We start from the raw sequence: 22,851 nt of genomic DNA, 5'->3' as shown, positions 1-22,851 counted from the left end.
AGACCAGAGAGACAGTGTTTCTCTTAAACCATTTAAAGATTGGACTAAAATGAACATATAGAAGTCTGTATTTTAAATATAGAAAATTGAGATGGCTTAATCTGTGTGCAGATACTGAAAATAGATTGTTTAGAATTCATTAAAAGTAAGACTATATAATTATTCTAATGGTCTCTCCCTATTTGTTTGCAATTATTTGCTTCCATTTACTTGGTTGTTCTTGGTTGCACTTCCCATTTGTAGGCAAAATGGCAAAAAAAAAGTGTCCATATAGAGCACTGTATACTTCTCTGAAAGGTGAATGCCATCTTCCATAAACTTCTCTTGTATGCTGTTGCCATCTTCAGTTGTATCAGATGTGAAGTAAGGGAATTAATACTTGATCTTACAGATGAAAATGTTGGTTTGAGATTTATCTGGTAGACATTGTTGGGTTTCTGTGGTTGACTTGCTTATATCACTGTTGTTTATTGCCCAAGGTGTTTTCACATTGGCTTTAATACTAAGTAGAAATTAGTAACAGGATGCCTCTCCACTGAGAGACTGTCTCAGGAAGGAGATGTAAACTGAGGACACAAGTATTTTGAGGCTTTTTAGTCAAAAAGAAGGATTTGTTGGCAGCTGGAACAAGATGACGCTTTGAGGAAAATAACAAAGTTTTCTTGCAGTTTCCTTTTAAATCTAAAGGTTAGTTGTCTTTGCCTATTGATTCACGTTTTTCCCATTACAAAGAGTGGCACCAAATGGTTGGTTTGGGTGAATTAGTGGACAATGGCAAAAATTATTTGTACAGCAATTCTGCAGTGTGCTACCAGTGAGAATTTGAAGAGGGAACATGACAGAGGGAGGTGTGGGTGTGTACACATATCTAATTTTTTTAAATTTAATTTTTAATACTGTATTGGTATTTTTATTATTATCACATTTCTAGAATTTGTAATTCCACAGTGCACAAAATTCAGGATTAAGTACAGATGTAAAACACCTCATGAAGTGATTATTTGTTTGCTTTATGATCTGAATAGAATTTGTGGCCAAACTTGTGCAGAATGGGAGTTGCATATTTCCTGAAACTCCAGCACAATTCCCCCGGTCACCTGAGGGAAATGCTAAAAACTACAACAACAAAAACTGTCAGTTCAACAGGATACGTTATTCTGGATGACTGTGTGTATGTTGTGTATAAACATGTCTTGTTGAAGGACATTAGTGGTGGTTGTTTTTTCCCAGAGCTCAGAAAGACTTTGCCAGTTTACCTTTTTGTTGCGACCGCTCTGTTCCTTTGCAGGAAATCCGTTGTGTTCCCTTTCCTTCGCTAACGGGAGGCCTCGTCAACTGGCTGAAGGAGGAGCAGAGTTATTTCTGATCGAGATAATGAGGAGAAGCTTGCAGCTGAGGGAGGGACTGGTGAAGCAGTGTGAGGGGGTTCCCTCTTAATTGATGATTGCTGTTGGGTCAACACGGCCTATCCACTGAGTGTCCGACCCTCGTTTAGCTCTCGCCCTGTCCTGTTTCTAAGTGCTTGCACAGCGCGGCACTTCTTCTTTCAAAGCCAACAGTTCGTTCTTTTGGAAATGGCAGTCTTACTAAAAACCAGCTGCTTCGGGACTGAAAGATTGTTCAACTGCAGTAGCAGGAACATCAGAAATTTTCCGTTACTCGTATCCAAAACCTCACCGTGTCCCAGTGGCGGCTCAGACAAGCCCAGCTGTCACCGAGGTGCCTGCGCGGTTCTGGGGCAGAGCTCCTTCCTTCAGAAAGGTGCTGTGCCTTCCAGCGCTCTGCTGGGAGAGTTCCGTGTGGGTGCCAAGCAGAGGTTTTAACGTAAGAGTATTTGCCTTTAGCCAGTTTCAATCCTCAAGTGTTTTGAGAAGCACTTAAGCTGTTCTTTGTTCTGCTTCCTCACTGTGCAGCAGCTGTTTGGGGGAAATAGCCTTGTGAGGAGCTGAAATCTGCAGTGGCAGCATTTGCATTCCTGCCCGCGTGCTAGGGCGTGCTGTCTCCAGCCTGTTACCCTGCTGCTGGGTTTGTGGCTGTGCTGTTCGTCACACTGAGAGAGCTAGCGCTGCTTTTTCACAGCTTTTGCTTTCTGGGCTGACACACGGCACAGCCACCCAGGCAGTTCTGCTGGCAGAGGTGAGGGGGCAGTACCAGGCTGGTGCAGAGAAAATGGAGGAAAGCTGGGAGGACACTTTTTTACGAAACCACGCTTTAAAACAATATATCTCCATACAAAAATAACCTTCGAGATAACGATCTGTTCTGCCAGAAACTGACTGAAACAAGCTACTTCTTTTTACCCCTAACAAGAAATAAGACGCCATCTCCCACTGAGTTGAAGGGAATTTGGTTTGACTCATCCTATGTGCTTTTAAATAGCTTTTAATGACTCGGCAGTTTTATGTTGTTATGTTTACCTTCACTTCGTTCTTGGAATGATTTGTACTCTGTACAGAGCTGTGCCTGTAGTCCAGCTCCACCCCTGACCTGGGAGGACGGGATGACCTGCACTGGTTTGCGTTTGGGCAGCATTTGAAGGTCCCCGTTGACGCAGGGCCGCTGTGTACGGGTCTTACATACTGAGACTGCCTTGCCCGAGACCTTTTCACAGTTCTCTTGTACACATTAGCCACAACCTGTCTAACCAGTTAGTTCCAGTCTGTTATTGTGGTGGATAAGTATTTTTTTGCTTTTCCAAAAATTGTCAAATTTTACAAAAATCTTTGAGGTTCGCTTACTTGAAGTTTTATGTCAAGTATAGCGCATTTTATTGGTATAATTTTTCTCTTGTGTGTGCGTAATTTAACTTATCCTCAGCTTCTGTAGTCTGAAGACTTCTGAAAACCATGGCAACATAATCTGTACGTAGCAGACCAGTTCAAACTGGTGTTGTGCTGCCTTGTTATTTTACTGACGGTGATTTTGATATGGCACAGTTGTCCATACGTAACGAGTATGAGATCCAGAGAGGTTTTGCATATCATTTGTCTTGAAGAATAATGATTGCCTGATTATGATATACCATGTGTGGGACAAAGGTACGCCATCTACCAGATTTACTGGGATGAAGTGAGATTTTACTCCACACCTGCAGGTTTAAATTATATGTAATTATGTTTATATTAATGCAATTACTGCAGAGTATGGGTGTGGAAGGAACCAGTTAATGGATATTCTGCACATGAAGAGCCCTTTATTTCTTCTGAAAGAATGGAGTGTCAACATATGTACAAGAATTTTAAGAGAATGCTTCAGAGTAATTGTATGTGGGTTTTTTTTCCAGTGAAATTAATTTTCTTTCTGGTACCTCTTTGTTTATATGTGTTTTAACCTGGAAAATTTCTTTTCAGATTGGCTTTGGGTTTTGGCAGTTTGGGGTTTTTTAATAAAAAATAGTGTGTAGATGTAGATGTAGAAAGTGTGTGGCATTCTTACCTTTCAGCAGTACTTTGAATGAAAGAAAAAAAATCATTTAATAGTTTCTTATGAAAATATTTCAGTTGTATGAGCTTCACTTAAATGATATGAGATTGAATTTACGTCATGGCTTGCATGCTAGCATCTTGGCGATGCATAACTCGCAGAGATGTCGCTGCAGAGTGCACTGACCTGTCCGTGCTAGCTTTAACTGGCGAGTTGGAATATCCACAGTGACACCCCCGGCAGCTCCAGCCTCTCTGAGCTACTCAAGTCGGGAGGCCACCAAAGAAGGATGCGCTGTTGTGGCATCGCTTGGTACTTGAATTAGCTGTACTAAGTCTAATACATATGAATCTGTTAATCAGACCTATTGCTGTGTAGGCAAACATTTTGAGAAAAAGAGAAAGCCAATTACTGAGGCAGTGTTTTGTCAGCTGATTTTAATCTAACAGTTTTAACACAGAGTCGCTTCAAGCGAGTAGCTACCTCATCTTGTGGCTGAGCACCCATAAGCCCAACGGCAGTGGATACAACTAAAACAGATGAAAAAAATGGATGATCAGAAGTGAGTCTGTAAAGTGATGGTAAATGTCATACCCCTGCAGAAGTTACAATGAAAGGTGTGTAAAGTAATGCTGTAGTTTCCTACTTGTCAAGTAAGAAAATACTAAGATGTAGAAAGTGGAGTAATGAGAGTTTGAGATAATACGGACCATATTTGGGGACAGAATGTGTGTTTGCATAATGTTTGTTTATAGCAGCATTTGTTTATTATTTCAGTGGCTGAGTGGAGTATACTCAAAAAATGTTTGCAGCAGTTCTGAGTGTGGTTAACTTATTTCCTCTTTTAGCAGTTGTTCATTTTCTACTTTAAAACATTTTGCTACTCATAATCCTTTTACAAGCACATCAGTTGCAAGGTAACTTGTGTTGTTTTCACTGCCCAAGTGCCTGAAATGCTTTAATTGCCCATTTTCCTTTTATGAGTTGATTTTTAAAAGATTGAGTTCACTAAAGCTAACTCAAAGCTGTGCCATAAAAGAAGACAACAACTTGTATCGGAGTATAAGTTATTTTTTAATTAACAGTTATTAAAAAGCTCTGATCAAAGCAGGCCATATTTCAGCACAAGAGTCAACACCTTAACAGCTGATTGAATAGTGTCGTAATTTAAAATTGTGAGGTGTTGTTTTAACCATACCTTCAAACAGTTTGGGAGTTGTTAGGGGTGCAGCTGTTTGATTTTGATTTTTTTTTATTATTTTTTCAGTAATACTGTAAAGTGTAAACTTCTCCAGAACTATGTCTTACAAAGTACTGTTAACCTCAGATTAGTATTTAATGTTTTTAAATAATTCTAAACCATCTGAAATTTTTGAAAAAGTTTATTTTTTTATTCATGATTCAGTGAGGGGAAAACTGAGCAGAGCTATCTGTGCCTAGTGGTTACAGCAGCAACACTCAGACAAGTTGTTTTTCTCTTGAAAACCTGTTTTTGTCATGAAATTGAATTAAATATGTAAAATGTTTTTTCTGTCTATCTTCAGGCGATAAAATGAAGTGATTGTCATCAACATCTGTACTTTGTTCTTATGAGATGAAAAACAGTTCATAAATGGAGTAAGTGTTCTCCTGCACCAAAGAACTGGTGCTTTTAACACTAATTTAATGCATCCACCCGTGGTAATGCTCCGGCATGTTCCCTATGGTAATGCACCAGAAGCTTCTTCCCCGCAGTACTAGAGTAAGAGTAGCGGTTTTGTTCTGCAAGCATGCATGAACTTAAATTTGTAATAATCAGGATAGACAAATGGGAAGAAATAAATATTGTCACCAAAGTATATCGGCGTAAGAAAATGAGGATGTAGTTGCATCTAGCACTGAGTTTTTACCACTAGCTTAAAGGTTAGTGTGACTGTAACAGTAGTGGTGAAAATAAATGGAAAGATGCAGTATTTCAGCTGTGTGACTGACTCATTGGAAAAGGCTTACACACACACCACACTGGTTATTAAAGCAGTTCGGAAGACAAGAGGGACTCTGTGTGTGATATTTTGGAGCAGTGATTGATACCTAATTCTTTATTCGCTACTTTTTCTGTATTTCATAGTCTACTTGTGTTACGTTATGTGTATTGTACAAGGCAGAATAAATGATTTTGTCAGAAGCATTTGCTGGTTTTGTTTCGAACAGCTGGGAGATTTTATAAGGTAAATTCATAGTGAGTACTTAGATAATTGAATGTTGTAACGTCTTTGTCTCATAGAATTTAGCAGGAAAGATCCTATGAATTAGTAAGGATTGAACTGTTAGTAATTCTGAATTCATAGGGCAACAGGATATGTTAAAAATGAGAAGTGGGACTTTTGGAGTTATAAGAGCTGTAGAAGCTATCAGCTGCATTATTTTCAAGAGGCATAAAGATGTACATAGTCTAGACAGTGCTACTTTTGCACTGGCAGGGGCAGCTGCAAGTAAATGCTAATACAGGAGCTTATTCCAAAACAGAAAGGAATAAAAATAGAAAAAGCCAAAGATGAGGAATATGCTGGAGGCCTCACATGTTAGTTTGCAGTGTGTTTTGGAAGAGTCATCCAGAGGTCTTTCTACAGGGGAAAAAATGAATATTGAAGCAGTCCAGAACTACTTTTTAAATAACACTATAGTGCTTGCCTGCCTTCTCAAATGTTTCCTACCTAACCATTGATTATCTGTGTATACCTTACCCTTCCTGCTGTGGGACTTAGCTTGGGTCTGGAAATGTAGCCTGTCTTTGAGTGTTACATCCTCATCTTTTTATACAAGCTGGGAATAACTACATGTTTAAATGCTGGGAATGCAAAGTTTTCCCTTTGTTGCTTTAATTTCCTTCTTGAACTATTTTTACTCATCCATCCATTACTATCAAACTTTTTGATCTTACTCTTTGGTCACTTGTACTTGCCCCTTTCCCTCTCTTTTCCTTTTTATTCCTTTCTCTTATTTTTCCTCTTTGTTATTGCTGCTTCTCTCCCTCTTTTTCTGCATGTACATACAAGAAAACCAAACACTGGATTTTTGGCGCTTCTCATATGACTTTATGTTGTTTGTCCTGTTAATATACCTCAAATAATTGTAGATTCATTAATTGCTGCTTGAATTAGAGTGCTGGAAATGTGGGCACTGTTGCTTATATTGAAATGGTATGATAAAATAAAATCTTTTAAAATACTGCTCTTAATTTGGGTGGAGGCCTGAAATCTTGACTACCCAGTTAGTCTATGGCATTTATTAATAGAATTAATAATCAATATGCTTATGTGCTCAGCAGTTTGTCTGGTAGTAGGCCATCAGGTCAAAGCCTGAAGGATGTGCCCCTTTCGCTGAGCTGCTAATACTACAGAAAAAAGATAAATTCTTCTGGCATCTGCTGTACCTTGCTAAACCGACTTTTCTAATAACCCAAATGATTGTGGAATCAATGAACATTAATTGATTTCATGCATGTGGAGTTGCATTCCGAATCAAAGCAATGTGTTGCTATATGCCATGCAGTACTAGCTTCGTCCTTTTGCAAAGCGCACTGAATTCCAGCAGTCCTGGAGTCATTCCGCGATCTAGATCCGTGATCATTCCATTTGGAGTCGCCAGTAACTCGGGCCAAACAGTGGCGTTTTGCCATCGGTTTGTGTGGAAAACAGTTGGTAGCTGGGGGGGTTGTGGAGGAATCTGGGATGGGTGCAGACGGGGAGCAGAGGGCTCGCGGGCTTCTTGCCCTTCCTCGCCTTCAGCGTGTTCGAGCACGTTCTGGCAGAGGCTGGGGGCCAGTAGCTGCGCTGCACGCAGGCAGCATGCTGCAGCCTGGTGCTGGTGGGTTAGGACTAATCCTCTTGTTAGCATACAACTGCAGAAGGGAAGGCTTTAAACATACACTAACTTTACGTGCATGAGTGTCTGTGTTCCTTTACTTCCTTAAAGCTTTAAAAACACCAGAGAATTAAACAATTGTTTGAAAAACTGAAGAAGAAAAATGAAAAAAATAAGCTGTAATATGAACTAATTTTCTCTCAACTGGACTTCTCCAAGAGCAAAATTTATTTTGTTTCAAATGTTTCTGCAATGCCAGCCATTTAAATTCAAATTAAAAAATGCCTCAGGGTTACATCGAAAGTGAATGAACAACACTGGCAGCTAGTATTAGTTATTACTATTACTTCTTTGTATTATAGCAGTACCTAGCAATAAACCAAATATTTATATACACACATCACAGTACATTCTTGGTGACCACAACTTTGGCATTTAAAAACTAAATAAGGTGGAGCATAAGAATATGTTTTTGCCTGGCAGCTGCATGCGATTTCTCCTAGTGGATACGCTGAAGAATTCTCATCACTGCCCTGAATTTTTTTGTACTTGGCAGTATGCAAATATTTGAGTCAAAATCTTCCTTGTTGTGAAAGATTTAGTCTTAAGGTATACTACAGAGTTGCAGAGTGAATAGCATTGCAGTTTCTTAGTGCTCCTTATTTTTTCTTCTGTTTTGTTATTTGGGGTTTTACTGCTTTCTTACTGAGGTAATTTAATAGATCAAAGTTTGAGGACAGTTGACCATTTTTAAGAGTATTATTTATTGACAGCTTTACACCCTTACACATACCATAATTACAAATTGTTAAATGTTTTGATGTGCTGTAACTTGCTTCTCGTAGATGCTTGGGCCCTCTCAAGAATGTTTCCTGTGTCGCTGTTCTTTATACTAAGAATGTGTTTGATAAACTGAAATGTCATGGTTTTGACAGCCAAATTTAAAGAACTATATTTGGGTATTACATGAAAGGAATTGAGTGGCTTTAAAGCTTTCAGGGTCTTTTCAAAGGACTGGATCCTGCTCTTGTTGATAGCATCAGGTATGTTGGCATTTCACGTTAATGTTTATTTTCACATAAGCGGAATATTTGTTGATAATTGTTAATAACCAGGCAAATGCAAGCTACTAGGTGGCAGATTTTTGTTGAGACTGTCCTAAATGTAATGCTTTGTAGAACCACTTAAAAGAGGATGTTTTGGGGAAAAGATTTTAATGTATCTACGGCATGTTTTTATAGAAAGCTTTGCTTTTCACCTCGTGCAGATGTTAAACCTTTTTCTGATGCTCAGGAATACTACTACTATGGTTTCTGTGAAAATAAGCACTGATTTACATGACAGTGCATTTTATGTACCTATCTGCATATGTTTAAATAAAAATATGGTCCTTATGGTGGCTAGATAAATGAATATTGTTGTACTATATGCAGTAGGGAATTATGCTGCGGACATTTTAGATGTTCCAGGTGGGTCTATGGACATACGTGTCTTTACCGGGTAAGATAAACGTTTGCCCACATGGAAGTGAATAACCCTTCAGACTCTTTCAGAAAGGCAGTTCTCTAAGCTTTATTTGAACAAGACTGCAAATACCTTTCATATATCTGATCTATTAATTGGCAGCCAGTGTTGATAAGTAAGTAATAATAACTGGATTTTATTAGATTATTTTGTTCTGTCCCTTACTGTGTGCCATCCTTCTTGCTTTGAGTTTCTCTCTGCAAAGTCTGTAGTACAAAAAAACTTGGGGGAAGGATGAAAAGTGTTGATGCTACACAAAAATTGGTAATATGTATTTTGGGTATATTATATTTATGTTAATTACTGGCTGTTTACGTGAACTGACTCGCTGGCTAATGGAGTCAAATGAAAAAGGAAAAAATTCTCTCATCTGAGGCAGGTACACTTCAGGGATGACGTATCTCAAAGAACTCTAGTTACTGTACCAATGGGCTGTACCAATTGTTGTATAAATTATTGTTGTATAAATTAAGAGAGTTTTATTGGTTCACAGTAGTTCTCTGACTCTTGTCCTTAACTGTGCATTTTTAGCCTCTGCCTGGTCCACAGTCAAGATGAAACAACCACAGTAGTAAATAATCAGCATAAGCTGAATAATTTGTCTAAAAACTTTTTTAATCATGCTTTTTAAAAATTAAATGCCTAATATTGAGCTAATTTAGATGAACTAGATGTTCTTTATTGTGTCCTATGATTTTTATTATTATTTTTAATTCTTCAGGGTACTTGGAAAAAACTACCATAGCTTCAGAGCCAAGTCATTAACTAAATTCAGTTGCTTTTATTTAGATTATGTTTAAAATCCGTTGTCTGGAGAAGCTTGATAATGTAAACTGTACAAAAGCAAGTTGGGTCACACTTGATAATCAACTTTTCTGTTTTTTAAATCCAAGTTGCTTTATGCAATCCTGGACCCTTTTACTAAGCCATCAGAAAGGTTTACAGAGGATTTTGCAGTATCTCCTATGCAGAAAAATATTTAAAGATCTATGAAGTATCTATCTTCTGTTGTAATTTCTCTCCTAAAAATGCCTTTTCTGCAGTCTACTTCCTTCAGATTATTGAAAAATTGGCTCACAATTCTTTCTTTCAAATTTTTGATTCTTCATGCTGTTCTTAATACGGCATCTTTTTTCCTTTCATAATTTTTCTTTTTTTTTTTTTTTCTCTATACTGTCCTTGACTGCTTAGTATCTCTTTTGCTAAATTAGACACATCTGCTGATTTCCACACAGTCCGTTATATTCAGTTTATCATCAAGAAATGTTTAGTTATACTTAACAGCAGAAGTAGGGTAAGGGTTTCAAAATACCATATAATGAAAACCAGCATGTCAGTAAACTTGTAGAGGAAGAACAGAACTACTGAGCTCTACTGGTGTACTGTGGATTTCCACCAGCAGAAATGCCCTGGTGCAGTGTTAATGCTCTACCACAAAGAACAAATCAATTAGTATGTCTTGGACTTGGAGCTGTGTAGATACCTGTGCAGCGGGTGACACTACAGCCATCTTTGTGTTAAGACAGTGTATTTTAAAATTTAAATAAAATAACAAATAGGCCCTAAAATTTTAATCTAGAAAAACTGGGTTATTTAAACTTTAAAAGGCAAAGAGAAAGCCAGAACTCACTCAGAGGATACAATTCTTCAGTTTAAGTGGATAATCAATAATATCTGGTACAGAGGTAAGTGGTGGGGGATGTGCTGTCCCTGAGTAGCAGATGGTAAGCTTGTTTTCTGTACGTTCTTCCACTGATCGGTAGGTCTGGCAGACGTGTTTCCAAGAGGACAGGCTTCGGGGAGCCGTGCATGTCTAGGCAGTGGGTTCCAGATGATGCGTGTGACGGGATTGCACGGAAGGTGATCTTTTAGCAGCAGAAGCTTTCTTGGTTCCTGGACTGATTTCTAGCCTCTCGCCCATGGCCCACTGTAATCTTCGGGTCTGGCAGCGCCTGTGTCTGAGGGCAGCATGAATACATGAAGATAATTTTGGAACCTGGGGTAGTGCAGGGTGTCCACTGGGGAAATGTGAAGTCTCTGAAGGCAGAGCGAGCAAGCCTGCAAGTCTTTTCAGCTGTTTTGGAGAAGTATTTTCTAATTTCCGATGTGCCTGTTTACTAGGGAAGCAAACATGGAATAAAGTACCCTCGTTCTTTTGCTTTTAGAAACACTGGTTTGTAAATGCCATACATTATTGGTCAGGAGTATAATTTTTCATAAACTAGTGGAAATCTTTTGCCTTGACAACTTTCAAGAGAAGTAACAGAGAGAAGACTGATCTCTGCCCCAGCAAGAAAAAAAGTAAAGAAAAAACATCTGCAGCCTCTGTGTTTGCTAAGTGTTCTATTATGTATCCCTTCCTGCTCTTTCCAGTGTTTCATTTTCATTTAATTATATTTTTCTTCACATTTTAAAAATAAACTTCTAGTATGTATTTAATTTTTTCCAAGTCTGCTGTAATAAACATATGGTTACCATATGATGAAGTGATACTGAAATCAAATGCTTTGGAAGAGATGCCATGGGATGTGTATTTGGGCCAAGGTCAAGCTGGTTTGGCTCTTCTGCCAGGCGTACAGCCTAGACCCGATATGGAAATACAAACAGTATGGTAAAGTAATGGTCATATAGCAAATAGTGACAAATGCATCATCTACTGTAGAGTCATGGTTGGACCAAGCATGAAAAACGATGTTATGGAAATGTGAAAGAAAGAAAATAAATGGCAATGGAAACAGGGTAGGGGCCAAAAGAGCGAAGCTGTAACCAACTGCAGATAAAAAGAAGAGCAAAGCAAAGGAACTTCACTGGCAATTTGCTAATGCTCCGTGAGTTTTGGGCTGGTGATGTGTAAGACCTCCTCCCAGCCGGTTTCAGGTACTGGTGTAGAGCATTGACTTAACTTGAAGAAGTAGATGTAAGATTGAATCTTACTGGAGTGATCTGTACTCCTGAGTTACAGATCTGGTCAGCTAAAACGTGCAGGTCTGGAACTAGGTGGGTTCAGAATTTCTGTCCAAGTAACCAGCTGCATGTGTACTACGGGAGGAAACCAGGCATATCCTGAGCGTGTGAGGAAATGTTGGGAAACATTTTCTGCAAAGATTTCCCCTCTCCAGGGTGACATTCATACTGTTATTCCTCAAGTCTGGCCCCTAAATTCTCCTTTTCTCTGCTTTCCTCTACTGAGAAGGAAACGTGCGTGCTGGCAGTACCACTTGCGTTTCTAGCTCTGGAGGGGAGCTGAGCGATGCCAGGTGCAGTGTGGCTGCCGCACTGGCAAAACGCTTTCTTGCTGTGCACTTCTTTCTGTAAACTTGTTCTTGGGTTCTGAAGATACTTGTAGTTTTGTGTAATTTGCATAACACAGATCACCAGCAGGACTGTTTTACTGGAGCACAACATTTCCTTAGATGGGAAGATGGAAGATGTGTTTATCCTGAGATGTAATTACGAGTGGTGAAGTTTTATAAATCCGTTTTGCAAATGCAGGTTTTTTTATGCTGTGTAATTTAGTTGAAGGGGAAAAGTGCATTATCTTTTCTTGGTTTCATTGCCTTTAATTGCACAAAATGAGAAATGTGGTGACTTTCGAGATCCTTTCTGCTTTGAACTTTCAATGTGCCATTCTTTGAAGATACTATAATTCTCTACCCTGCAAAGCATGTTAAGCAGTTTTTGGTGCAAACATTAAAGAAAATATAGTATGCAAGAACATGTTCGTAAAAGGTTTCTCTTTTGTAATTCTCTGAGTCATATTTTACTGTTTAAAACCAGGCTTTGTCAACGTTTTTCTCCTGCAGTAGTAGATGGAACAGCTTGTTTTCATAGCTGTAATTTATTACATATCCCAGTTGCTTCAAATATATGTTTATGCTTAGCCAAAAATATAAGCGTGTTGCCATCTTCTCCTAAGCATATGATACGGATCTGATGGAAGTTGACCTCTGATGTGCTAACAGTGTTTAGGTTTATGCTTTAACTAAGCTGTCTGTTTCCCGAAGAGGTTGCCGTGTTTTACTCTAATTGGAATCATTGACCTCAGGTTACAACATTGCTGTCTTTCAGACACAGCCCAAACTTTGCCTTCGCAAAGCCCTGTGAGGTGGTGCAGTAGCTAGCAGCGCACCCCACGTGAGCATCTTGCCCACTAGGACGTGTTGGTTCGGTCACAGAACTTTGGTTGGTGCTCAACCTTCTGCAATACCTGTTTCCTGGCATGAATATTTGTGTTTAGTCCTGAAAAAAAAATAGGGATCTGGTCAAGTGGGGCTCTGTTCCCTCATGTTTCTATGTCTGTTACTCAAGTCCGAATCTCATTATGACCAAATGGCCAAACAGCCCTCCCCAAAACATCGGTGTTGTTAATCCAGCAGATGTGGGACTCAGCCATACTTTTCTTTTAAAATCAAATATAAAATTGAATAGAATTTATACAGCATTGTTAGTTTTTTAAACATCTTTAACATTTTTAAGTATGAATAGAGACTCATTGCCCTGCATGAGAAGAGGCAATAAATGGAGATTTGCATCTTGTGGAATTACTGTAAAATTATACTGGAGTGCCAGGGTGTTGTTCAGGTGGGGTTTGTGCAGTGCTAGCTACTGTTTGAGAAATACTGGAATATTCCGTGTTATGTTAAGGGTTTCTAATGTTCTATGTGTTGTAGTATAGAGGGGAAGTTAGAATGAGAGATATTTTTCTCAAACCTAGGTAGAATCTGTAGAATGCTACCTCAGTAATTGTGTATTGTATTTTTTACTCTTAATTGCAGAATGTTGTGGCTCTTGGGGACATGGTTTAGTGGTGGACTTGGCAGTGTTAGGTTTACAGTTGGACTTGGTGAACTTAAAAGTCTTTTCCAACCTAAATGATTCAGTGATTCTGTGAGGATCTATCACAAACTCATATGATGGACAGAGACAGATGAATCAAGGAGGGGGATGCTGATTCCCGGAGTACACTATTGTGAAGTACTACCATAACTGGGATGCTGATAAACTTCCTTGCTCTGGAAATGAAAATTTTAAAAAAACAACTTTTTTGTAATTGAAAACAATTTTCAGTGAGATTCCAGTTCTGCATTGCTCTGAGCTAGGGAATAGCCACAGCATTGCTCCAAATATCAGTAGACAATATCAGTAGCTCTGGATAAATAGCTTTCTAAATGTTCTTCTATCGCTGTAGTGGAATTCAGTTAGAGAAAAGAACACCACCTTACAAATGTATTTTAAAATTGTGGATCATATATGTACATACACACAGTAAATGGCTGCACAAGCGAAAAACGGCGGACTGAGGATTCACTGCATCTTCTAATTCTTGTCCCGTTGACTCTTTACATCCCTTAAAGCAAAAGTCCATGGGTAGAAGCTGAAGTGTAGTGTAATCAGTACACCGTGTATCAAATACAGATTTTTAGGTAATACAGAAGTTGTTTCCACAGGAAGATACCAAAGAGAATATGAAATGGCATATAAAGAATACTTTCTTTTTCAACCAAAAAATAAGTGGCATGGGATAAAGTGGTTTCTTTCCTTCAAAATGTATATGTTTAAGCTTTACAAATACTCAGTAGCTCCGAAAGACCTTTGCTTCTAGTATTAAGCTGCTGAAGAAGCAAATATTTGAACATCCCAGCCTGTAAGGTACACATGCTCAGTCAGAATCTGAGGTGTATTACCTGAAAGTAAATTCAAAGTAGTTCTTTCAAAGTAAGTTATATTGCGTTCTGTATTCATTGGCTTTTCAATACATTATGGGTCTGTATTTTCCCTGCGCAACCGATACTTCTGAAAAATAAGGAGAAATTTGCTTGCTTTACATTTGCATGAGTTTACATATACAAGAACAAATCTTGGTAGACAAAGCTGGTCAATATAACAATAAATGTTTATGTTGATTTGGGTAGTTACTTAATGGATTGGGGTTTCTTTATTTGGCTAGATTTAAAGCAGTGGAGGGTGCTCAGTTTACCTGTAGTTGCTACTGTTACCAGAATCATTTTAGTAAGTGTGGTAGTCATAACGCTGGGTTTCTTTATAAAAAACCTAAACATTAGTGTCCCTCTGATTTGTCTAATGCTTTCTGTTTGGTGGATACCAAACAAATCCCTAAGGAGACAGTATAAATTTGCTCATTGTGCTCATACATTTAAATTATAATAATTGTGTTTCTTTCTTTGTATACTTTTAAAAAGCTCTGAGGTAAAATTTAATTGAACATGTAGCACATTAAAGCCAAAAAATCTTTCTGTAGGAATTTTCCCTTTGTGAATGGTTTGTCTTTCTGACTCAGTAATTCCAGTTCACTAGACTGGAAGTCTTTCACTGAATGTTGTGAGATGGCACTTTCCATGGTCAATTTTTGGACCTTTCAGGCTTTGAGCATTATATTTAATGACACTGGTAGTGGTTACATTACTCTATTAAAAATACATAAACACTGCCATTGTACAGCAAAAGCACATTGTACAGAAAGAACACAACTGAAGCATGGGACACACCTGCAGCAGCTGCCGGCAATAGGTTTTTCCTCTCCTTGCATATTCTAAAGGTCCCTGACTTCTGTTGATTTTCAGTTCAAAAGAAGTCTGAAAACAAGGCAACATTGAGACAAACCTTCTCAAATCCATAGCTGTCTTATACATCTCCATCTGCTTACATTAGAGGTTTGTCTTTCAATCCTCGTGTTCAGATTTTGAGTGTGCATCAATTGATACAGTGCTGCTCTTGCCCAGTCAAGCAGTGGAGAGAAGGAAAGAACAAAAAATAGGATGCATTTCTTTTCAGATACAGTCTTACTTATTTCTTGATTACATTGCAGACTGTTTTATTGCATCTGTTGAAGTCTGAGGTGCATGTTGGTACCAGAAAAGTTACGTTTCTTGGAGAAATTTTTCATTTGACTTAGGGCTTGCCACCGTGCTTTAAAAATGCAGGAAAGCATAAATCCTTGTATTTTCATGCTGGTGACAGCTGTCTTACAGGTTAAAATACTGTAGTTAATTGAAATGCATTAACAAATGTATTGTCCAATATCTAAAAATGAAACTCATCAAAGCAACCTACATTTCTAGAAAGATAATTGAGAATGTATATATGATGTTCGGTTTCTGACAGATGAGCGTAGTTTATGACTTGAGGATAGGAGTTGTTGGTGAAGTTAGCACCTAATATTTTAGCCATGTGCATTAAAGGCCGATAAATTATAAGACCAGATCTCATAAATGGGACTGTAGTTCTCTGGGCTAGCAGAGGGCTTACTAAAAGCAGAAATACAAACTAATTTCCAAACCATGATTGCTGCAGTTAACTGGTATTTTGTAGCTTGGTGATTGCTGTTTCAAAGTAGCTGTAGAACTTGATCATGGGGATAGTAAAATAATTCCTGTTATCTGAGTTAGACTGCTGTAACTTAGAAAGCAGAGCGCTGCTACAGAGAGTGAGGCTGTGGGAGAGCAGGGCTGCGCTGAGCGCCGACTGCCGTCCCGTGGGGCAGCACGCTGGGATGGCGGCAGACTGGGATGGCGGCAGGCTGGGATGGCGGCAGGCCGGGATGGCGGCAGGCCGGGATGGCGGCAGGCCGGGATGGCGGCAGGCCGGGATGGCGGCAGGCCGGGATGGCGGCAGGCCGGGACGGCGGCAGGCCGGGACGGCGGCAGGCCGGGACGGCGGCAGGCCGGGACGGCGGCAGGCCGGGACGGCGGCAGGCCGGGACGGCGGCAGGCCGGGATGGCAGTGCACTTGATGGCTCATGAAGGGATTGACCATTTTTGCAATGGGTAGCAGACTGGTGGCAGTGGGTTTGACTGTTTAATGCTTCTGGAATTTAATCATGTTTTTATGGGTATTTTACAGTATTTGGAATTTTCATCGTTTTCGCAAATAATTTGTATTTGACTCACTAAAGTTACACTGATGTTGTTATTTGAGGCCTTGATGCTGCCGCCACGTGTGTTATTCCAGTGGATGACGCCGTGGCCTTAGCTGAGCAAACCGTACACAGACCTCAGCGCCTGTTAGGGGTTGCTTACACCTGCGAGGGGGTCGCAGTGGCACGGCTTGCTCCGCACTCTTTATATGCACTCCTTACACTAGGCCAAGTCCCAAATTATTAGTAAGCGTGAGCTATTCTTCCACTTAAGAGCAGAGTAGCATATTTTCTAAGTGGGTTAGAAGCAAATTTGTCTGCTTTTATTACAGCTTCTGCCTTGCCAAATTTGCTTTGCATTCGTAGTCTCTTAAGCTGGGTAACTGAAAACATTTTCCTTAGATGAGTTTTAGTGTGCAGAAAACTGAAATGCAATTTGTAACAGTGGAAGAATAATATATCTGTTCAAAAATAGATACTACAAGTGTATTCACTTGGATAGCTCTCTGTGTGTGTGTAAAGTCTGTCATGGGAGAAGGGGCAGAATGTGTGTTCCATCAAGACGGTCATCCCTTTGTGATTTGAGACTGTTTCTGTTTTAGACAAAAGTTCCCATAAGATTCCCTGCTTGGACTCCTGAAGGAGCTGGAAAAACAATTTCCGTCCAGAAGTAATAATAGCATGGGCTTTTGGTTTTGATCATAAACTTGACATTTAAAAGTCATCTGAGGAAAGATATTTCTTGATTAAAGTCAGGTTTTGCTCAATGCAGTTGTAGCTGATCTTTCCCATCGCGTGTCACGCTGCTCCCTGCGATGTGTTTCAGTTGCCCTGTGTCCACTGTACGAGATCCCGCAGAAGCTACTGGTGCTCCCAAGAGACCTTTCAGCGGATTGGGTCATTCTGTCACCCTGATTATTGCTTGCCTTTTCTTTTTCCCAGGGAAAACTTGGAAAAGTTGCACAGCAGAGAACATGAGGTGTTAACCTGGTACCCACAAAGCGTATTTGGAACTGTCGGTCTTTCAGGACCGTTGCAGCTGGTGCACGCTGTGTGCCTGTTTGTTCGTTTGCATGCCAGATCCCCGCATTTTGGCTGTGGGATCCAGGCATTTCATACGTGGAGTATGAAAAGTAGATGGTGTGACTGCGGTTCCTGGGGTTTATTCCCTGAATTGTCAGTGTTTAAGGTCGCACGCTTAATCCTGGCCGCAGTATTTTTGCTTCCTGCTTCTGCCATGCGGTTTTTTGAGGGATCCATCCTTCGGTGAGCCGGGAGCCACACACCCCTGCGCGGGGCTGGGCAACGCGCTGCTTCACGCCGCTGTTATGACTTAAGTTTTAGCTGTATTTCACCTGAAGAGAGAGGTATTTGTGGTTTGGCTTTTTGTGTGTTTTGTGGATAGCTAAGATATGATCTTTACTGGAAAGAAGCTGGATTTTATCCCAGTCCTGTGAGTTTCACACAAGATCAGATGTGCACGGCATTCCGGCTGGGTGCCAAAACCCGGCATTGATCGAAGGCAGAGAGTAACGGCTTGGTGCGTGCAGAACTCACCAGTGCACGCTCTGCCAGGTACAGGGAGGCTCTTAACAGAAAATTATCCTCTTTGAGATTTCCTTGAGATACCTGTGGTTTCTGTGCAACGTAAAATACCACCCACTAGCTGGGGGTGAATGCGTTGATGGCAGCAGCTACACAGGAACCCCCAAACAAGTCACGGGTGCATGTCACAGTGTTCTGAAAATCGGAACTCTTGCCTAGTTCCTCTGATCTGTGTTGTCTTGTGATTCCCAGAGGCCTCAGTGTGGGCGAATGGGGATGAAACGTGACTCAGTGTTTAGCTATGGTATACGTGGGATCTCTTACCAGCGAGGAGCTTGGAGAGCCGAGTTCACCAGGTACAAGCTAATCCTCAATTCTAGTATTTGCAGCTAGATTCTCTGAGACCTGTGATACCAGACAAATGAAGGCACAGAATGAATAACAAAGATGTGGGTTATTGAGAAGGGAAGCCTGGAAAAACTGCCTTGGTTTGTCATCAGAGGAGCATAATTCCACAGGGAGTAAAGCCAAAAAACCGCTGACTGCTCTGCTAGATGAGCGACCTTAGATCGGCCACGGTTTCGTGCTGTGACTGCCGTGCACTTCATTGCCCTTTTGTGTCCCTGTTCCCAGGATAGATCGTGCTCTTTATCCCCATGGTAAATACAGTACTAGAGACTTTGTAGAAATTAAAACTGGCAAATTCCATGTGGTTTATGTCATTTGGCATTCTGCACAAACCCCCTTCACTTTGTCATAAATTCCTAAACCAGGGCAAGGTCACATCTGGTAGCAATTTCAGTCTGCCAGATGAGGCGTAATCCTATAAAACCGAACTCATTTTCTCCAGTGCTTGTCAAAGACGAGCTCTCCTGCTCCTTTTCTGTCAGACACTTGCCCTGTGAGCTCTGTAGAATGACTTGGGCTGACAGACTTTTCACACTTTATAAACTGCAGTGTTTGGAACACGGCGTTGTATGTAAGGACATGACAGTGCAAGCAAGTAACAGCGTTAAAGGCGTCATGATAACAGGCTGTGTGTAGATTCCATTTTCTTTTTGCAATAGCCCATCCCTGCGGGATGCAGTAATTGCCACCTTTATTAGTATTTCGATGTATATACATCTTCTCATACCCCGAGTAACCCGTCATCTTAGGTACTGCATCACAGAAAAACTACATAACTTCTATTCTGCTTTCCTTTTACAAGCATTTAAAAGTTATAGCAAAAGATACGAGTCTTAGCTAAGTCAAGATATACACGTTGAAGACTAAAGTATTAGATGCACTAACAAAGTATTGGAACAATGATCAGTCTTTGCACATTGTAGTAAGTGAAAACAGCTCTGCTTCCCAGTAACATGGGAGTTTGTAGTAGTCAGTAGTTTCACATGTTTTATCATGTTTCCATTGTCCTGTTATATTTTGATAACAGCAGTTATTTTGGTAGGTTGTTGCCTTTATTATTTTATCCTTCCCAAGCGTGGTGTGGAGCTTGGTGATCCAGTTTCTCGGTGATCCAGTTTCTGAAAAGGAGTCGTCAAAACAGAGTGTATGAGTAAGGTTACTTAAATCACAGAGGGGAAGTTTTGGTGCAATGGTGGTGTATTGTAATGTGTCATTAAATCAAATGAACAGAACTGAGTTTAAAAATATTCTTTCAGGGTTTCCTAGGTCTTGACAAGGACCTCTGAGGTCTGTTTGTACAAGCTCATGATACTGGTTTTTCCTCCATGTGACCAAATTTAAATATTTCTTGATATCACATGAAAGATAATAAAAATAAAATAATAATAAAAAAAACAAAACCAACCCCCCCAAAAAAAACCAAACCCACCACACCACCAAAACTTAAAAGTCAGAATTTTAAACAGTATTGTTCCTCTTCACAACTACAAATGCAAGCTAGGAAAAGCCATTGCAACTGGAAGCACTGGCTTCTGTGATTTCTGTGACCTAATCGAGACCCTGCTGACCCCCTTTGTTCCCAGGCCAAACACCCTGAGATCGTGGCCCTTCCGGAAGGACTGCTGGGAGATCACATCGTTCTAAGGAACCCCAGCGCTCCCGGGTGAGCCAATAAACACATTTCTGGATTTTTGCAGAAAAAGCATTGTGAAATGCACAGTGAGGCTCTATAGATGGTCGGTCTGCTTGGCCATTGTCACTCTTTGGTTTAGAGGTGATGTGTGTTACATTTCAGGGCTGTAACCACACATGACAAACAAAAATACCAAAAATAGATGGACAGGCCGCGTGCATGTGGCCTTGTTAGAAAGTCAGTCAATGGCATTGCTACTGTGTGCCCCCACTCATTTAAAAAGCAAGGTGGAAAAAAATAAGGGGCTCTAGCAGGCTTTTAATTTGCATTTTAAGGAAAAAAAAAATCTATTACTATCTTGGTTTGGGAAGTTCATGCTACAGTGAAGAGTCTAAATTCAAAGTTTAGGAATGTGGGATGCATCCTCCCTTTCATGCATCAGAAAACATGTCAGGTTCAGCTGGGCTTGTTCCATCTTGGTTTTCTTTCTGCATTCCATGACCAGAGCAAGGGGCAGAACAGACGCAGAGGCCAACATCCCTCTTACTGCGACAGGGTGGGCCACTGGCAGCCGTCCCCTATGAGATAAGGCCGTTATTTTCCACCCCTGGGCCTGGACAAAAGAGCTTATCCCTCTGTGCGGGGAAGGCCAGCGTGGCAGCCTGTCAATTCCAGCTCATACTTTTTTCCGTGGTAGGAGATGCAATGATCACAAATCACTGAAGTTCTCTGGTCATTTTGCCATCAAAGAATGGAAAGAAAATTGCAGTTACCACATTAATGAGGGCAACTGTAGCTGTATTTTTCCATTGTTTAATAGAAGGAAGTCAGTTAGATGGAGGGGATAATTGCACTGCCCGTTGTTATTATTACTCTACCACACATGCTCGATGCGTTTGGGCTCCCCGCAAGCCACGTTCTGTCAGGGTTGGGGTGTTAAATAGGGAAAAAAATCCTTGAGGTCGCAAGGAAGAGAATGTAATGATCACGGTGAGGAGTTCTGTAAAAGCAAAGAAAAGGAACTGGTTTGTGAAGGGATCCGACCAGTCCCCTCTCCCGTTACATCTTTGCTGTAACATGCATTAATTTACATGGCGACAACGGGATAAAGCATAGCTCCCTCCGCCGCAGCTGTCTAGAACTAGCAAATGGGCTGGCGTGGGCAGCGCTGTCTCGGTTTAGCCAAATCGGCCATTTAAAACTAAGCACTTTAACGCTGTGTTCCTGAAACGGGTCGTTCTTAGAGCCTCAGTTAGAAATTCGTGTTAGTTTCTCTTCGCGTCAACAGGTGCCCAGTTCCATTACACATTCCCTCTCACCCACAACCACGAAATACAAGAGTTACAGTGGGTTAGTAGAAAATACTAATGTTAATTTGTTTGCAAAATCCCAGAACACGCTGTGCACAAATAGTCAAAAGACTTTTAAAAATGAAGAGGCAGAAGGCTGACAAATGTTACTGAAAGGAAGCTTTTACGGTCATGACTGGTCACACATGGAGAAAGGGAACTTTCTCCTCGCACTGACTTGTTCTTGTGCTGATCACCTTTGGATTAGGCCAGCCTTACTTTCAGTGAGGAATATTCCTAAAAGCAGGGAGTGGAGGGGAATGTGAAATGCAGTAAAGCAGATGAGACATCCTAAAGCAGCAGATCTACTATGACTGTTGTTCTAGAGAGCAATCCCCGTGGACTTGACTAGGAAAACTCTTTCCCTGCAGAAACCAACTGATTAACTGTTCACTTAGCACAGCAGTGATCTTATCCCACCGCAAAAGCTGGAAATAATCGTTAGCCCTGCAAAAACACTCTTGAAGGAGTAACAATGGATGGTTAAGACTATTTTTTTCAAAAAACGTAAAAGCAACCAAATGCAGCCCCTGTGCATGACTCAAAAGGCTGTCAACAACACTGGGGAGGAGCTTACTCCAAAACCAGACCACCCCTGTTTGTATCAACACTTGTGGACGTTTCCCTCTTCCCATCCTGTATCCAAGCACCATCCCTGACCACGGGGCACAGGTGCAGTGGGCAGGGCAGGGCGATGGTATCTCTGTGGGTTTTTCCCCCCATCTTACTTTTTACCACCGTGCTATGGAAACTTACCGTTTGTAAGCGACAAAGACAAGAGCCAGGAGAAAAATTTCCTTGAGGCTGCAAATGTGAATGTACCTGGACCCCTTCCTTGCCATGGAGCACACGCTTCCCTGGCTCCCAAATACAGATCAGTAAAGCGCGTTACTCAAGGTGGATTTTGTTTGAGAGCCTGATGAGTGGAAACCTCCCAAAGACCCTACTTTCTGCTTCAAAGAAACCTTAAAGACAGTTGCCTAGTTAACACTTAGTTATCTTAATTAATTATCATAATAATCTTCTGTGCATATGATACAGGTTTGAGTTAATGATTGTTTGGAAGATACATATGGATGAAGAAGGGGCAACTACACCTGTTCTGGACCTCCTGACTAAAGTACCAGAGAAAGGTAATGTCATTCATTCACTTCGGAGCTCAAGAATGCCTGTCCCCGTTTCCACCCAACGTCTTGGATAACATGGGCACACATCCTGCAGAGCCCGACAAATCCCAGCTCAGCCTTAGCTTC

General features: G+C 40.6%; 1 protein-coding gene across 2 annotated transcripts in view; it reads left to right on the top strand.

Annotated features, from left to right (window-relative positions):
* LOC121087967 (centromere protein P) overlaps nt 1–22,851 on the top strand; it is a 151,322-nt gene that overhangs the window by 127,982 nt on the left and 489 nt on the right. For both annotated transcript variants that reach the window (XM_040593530.1, XM_040593529.1), the window contains exons 7-8: nt 20,200–20,279; nt 22,640–22,731. In XM_040593530.1, coding sequence (XP_040449464.1) covers nt 20,200–20,279; nt 22,640–22,731 — 172 coding nt within the window. The remainder of the gene's footprint in view (nt 1–20,199; nt 20,280–22,639; nt 22,732–22,851) is intronic.

The sequence above is a fragment of the Falco naumanni genome, chromosome 4, assembly GCF_017639655.2.
Source record: "Falco naumanni isolate bFalNau1 chromosome 4, bFalNau1.pat, whole genome shotgun sequence".
In the NCBI taxonomy this organism is placed as follows: domain Eukaryota; kingdom Metazoa; phylum Chordata; class Aves; order Falconiformes; family Falconidae; genus Falco; species Falco naumanni.
Note: the sequence above shows the minus strand (reverse complement) of the source record. Positions and strands in the feature narration are given on the sequence as shown.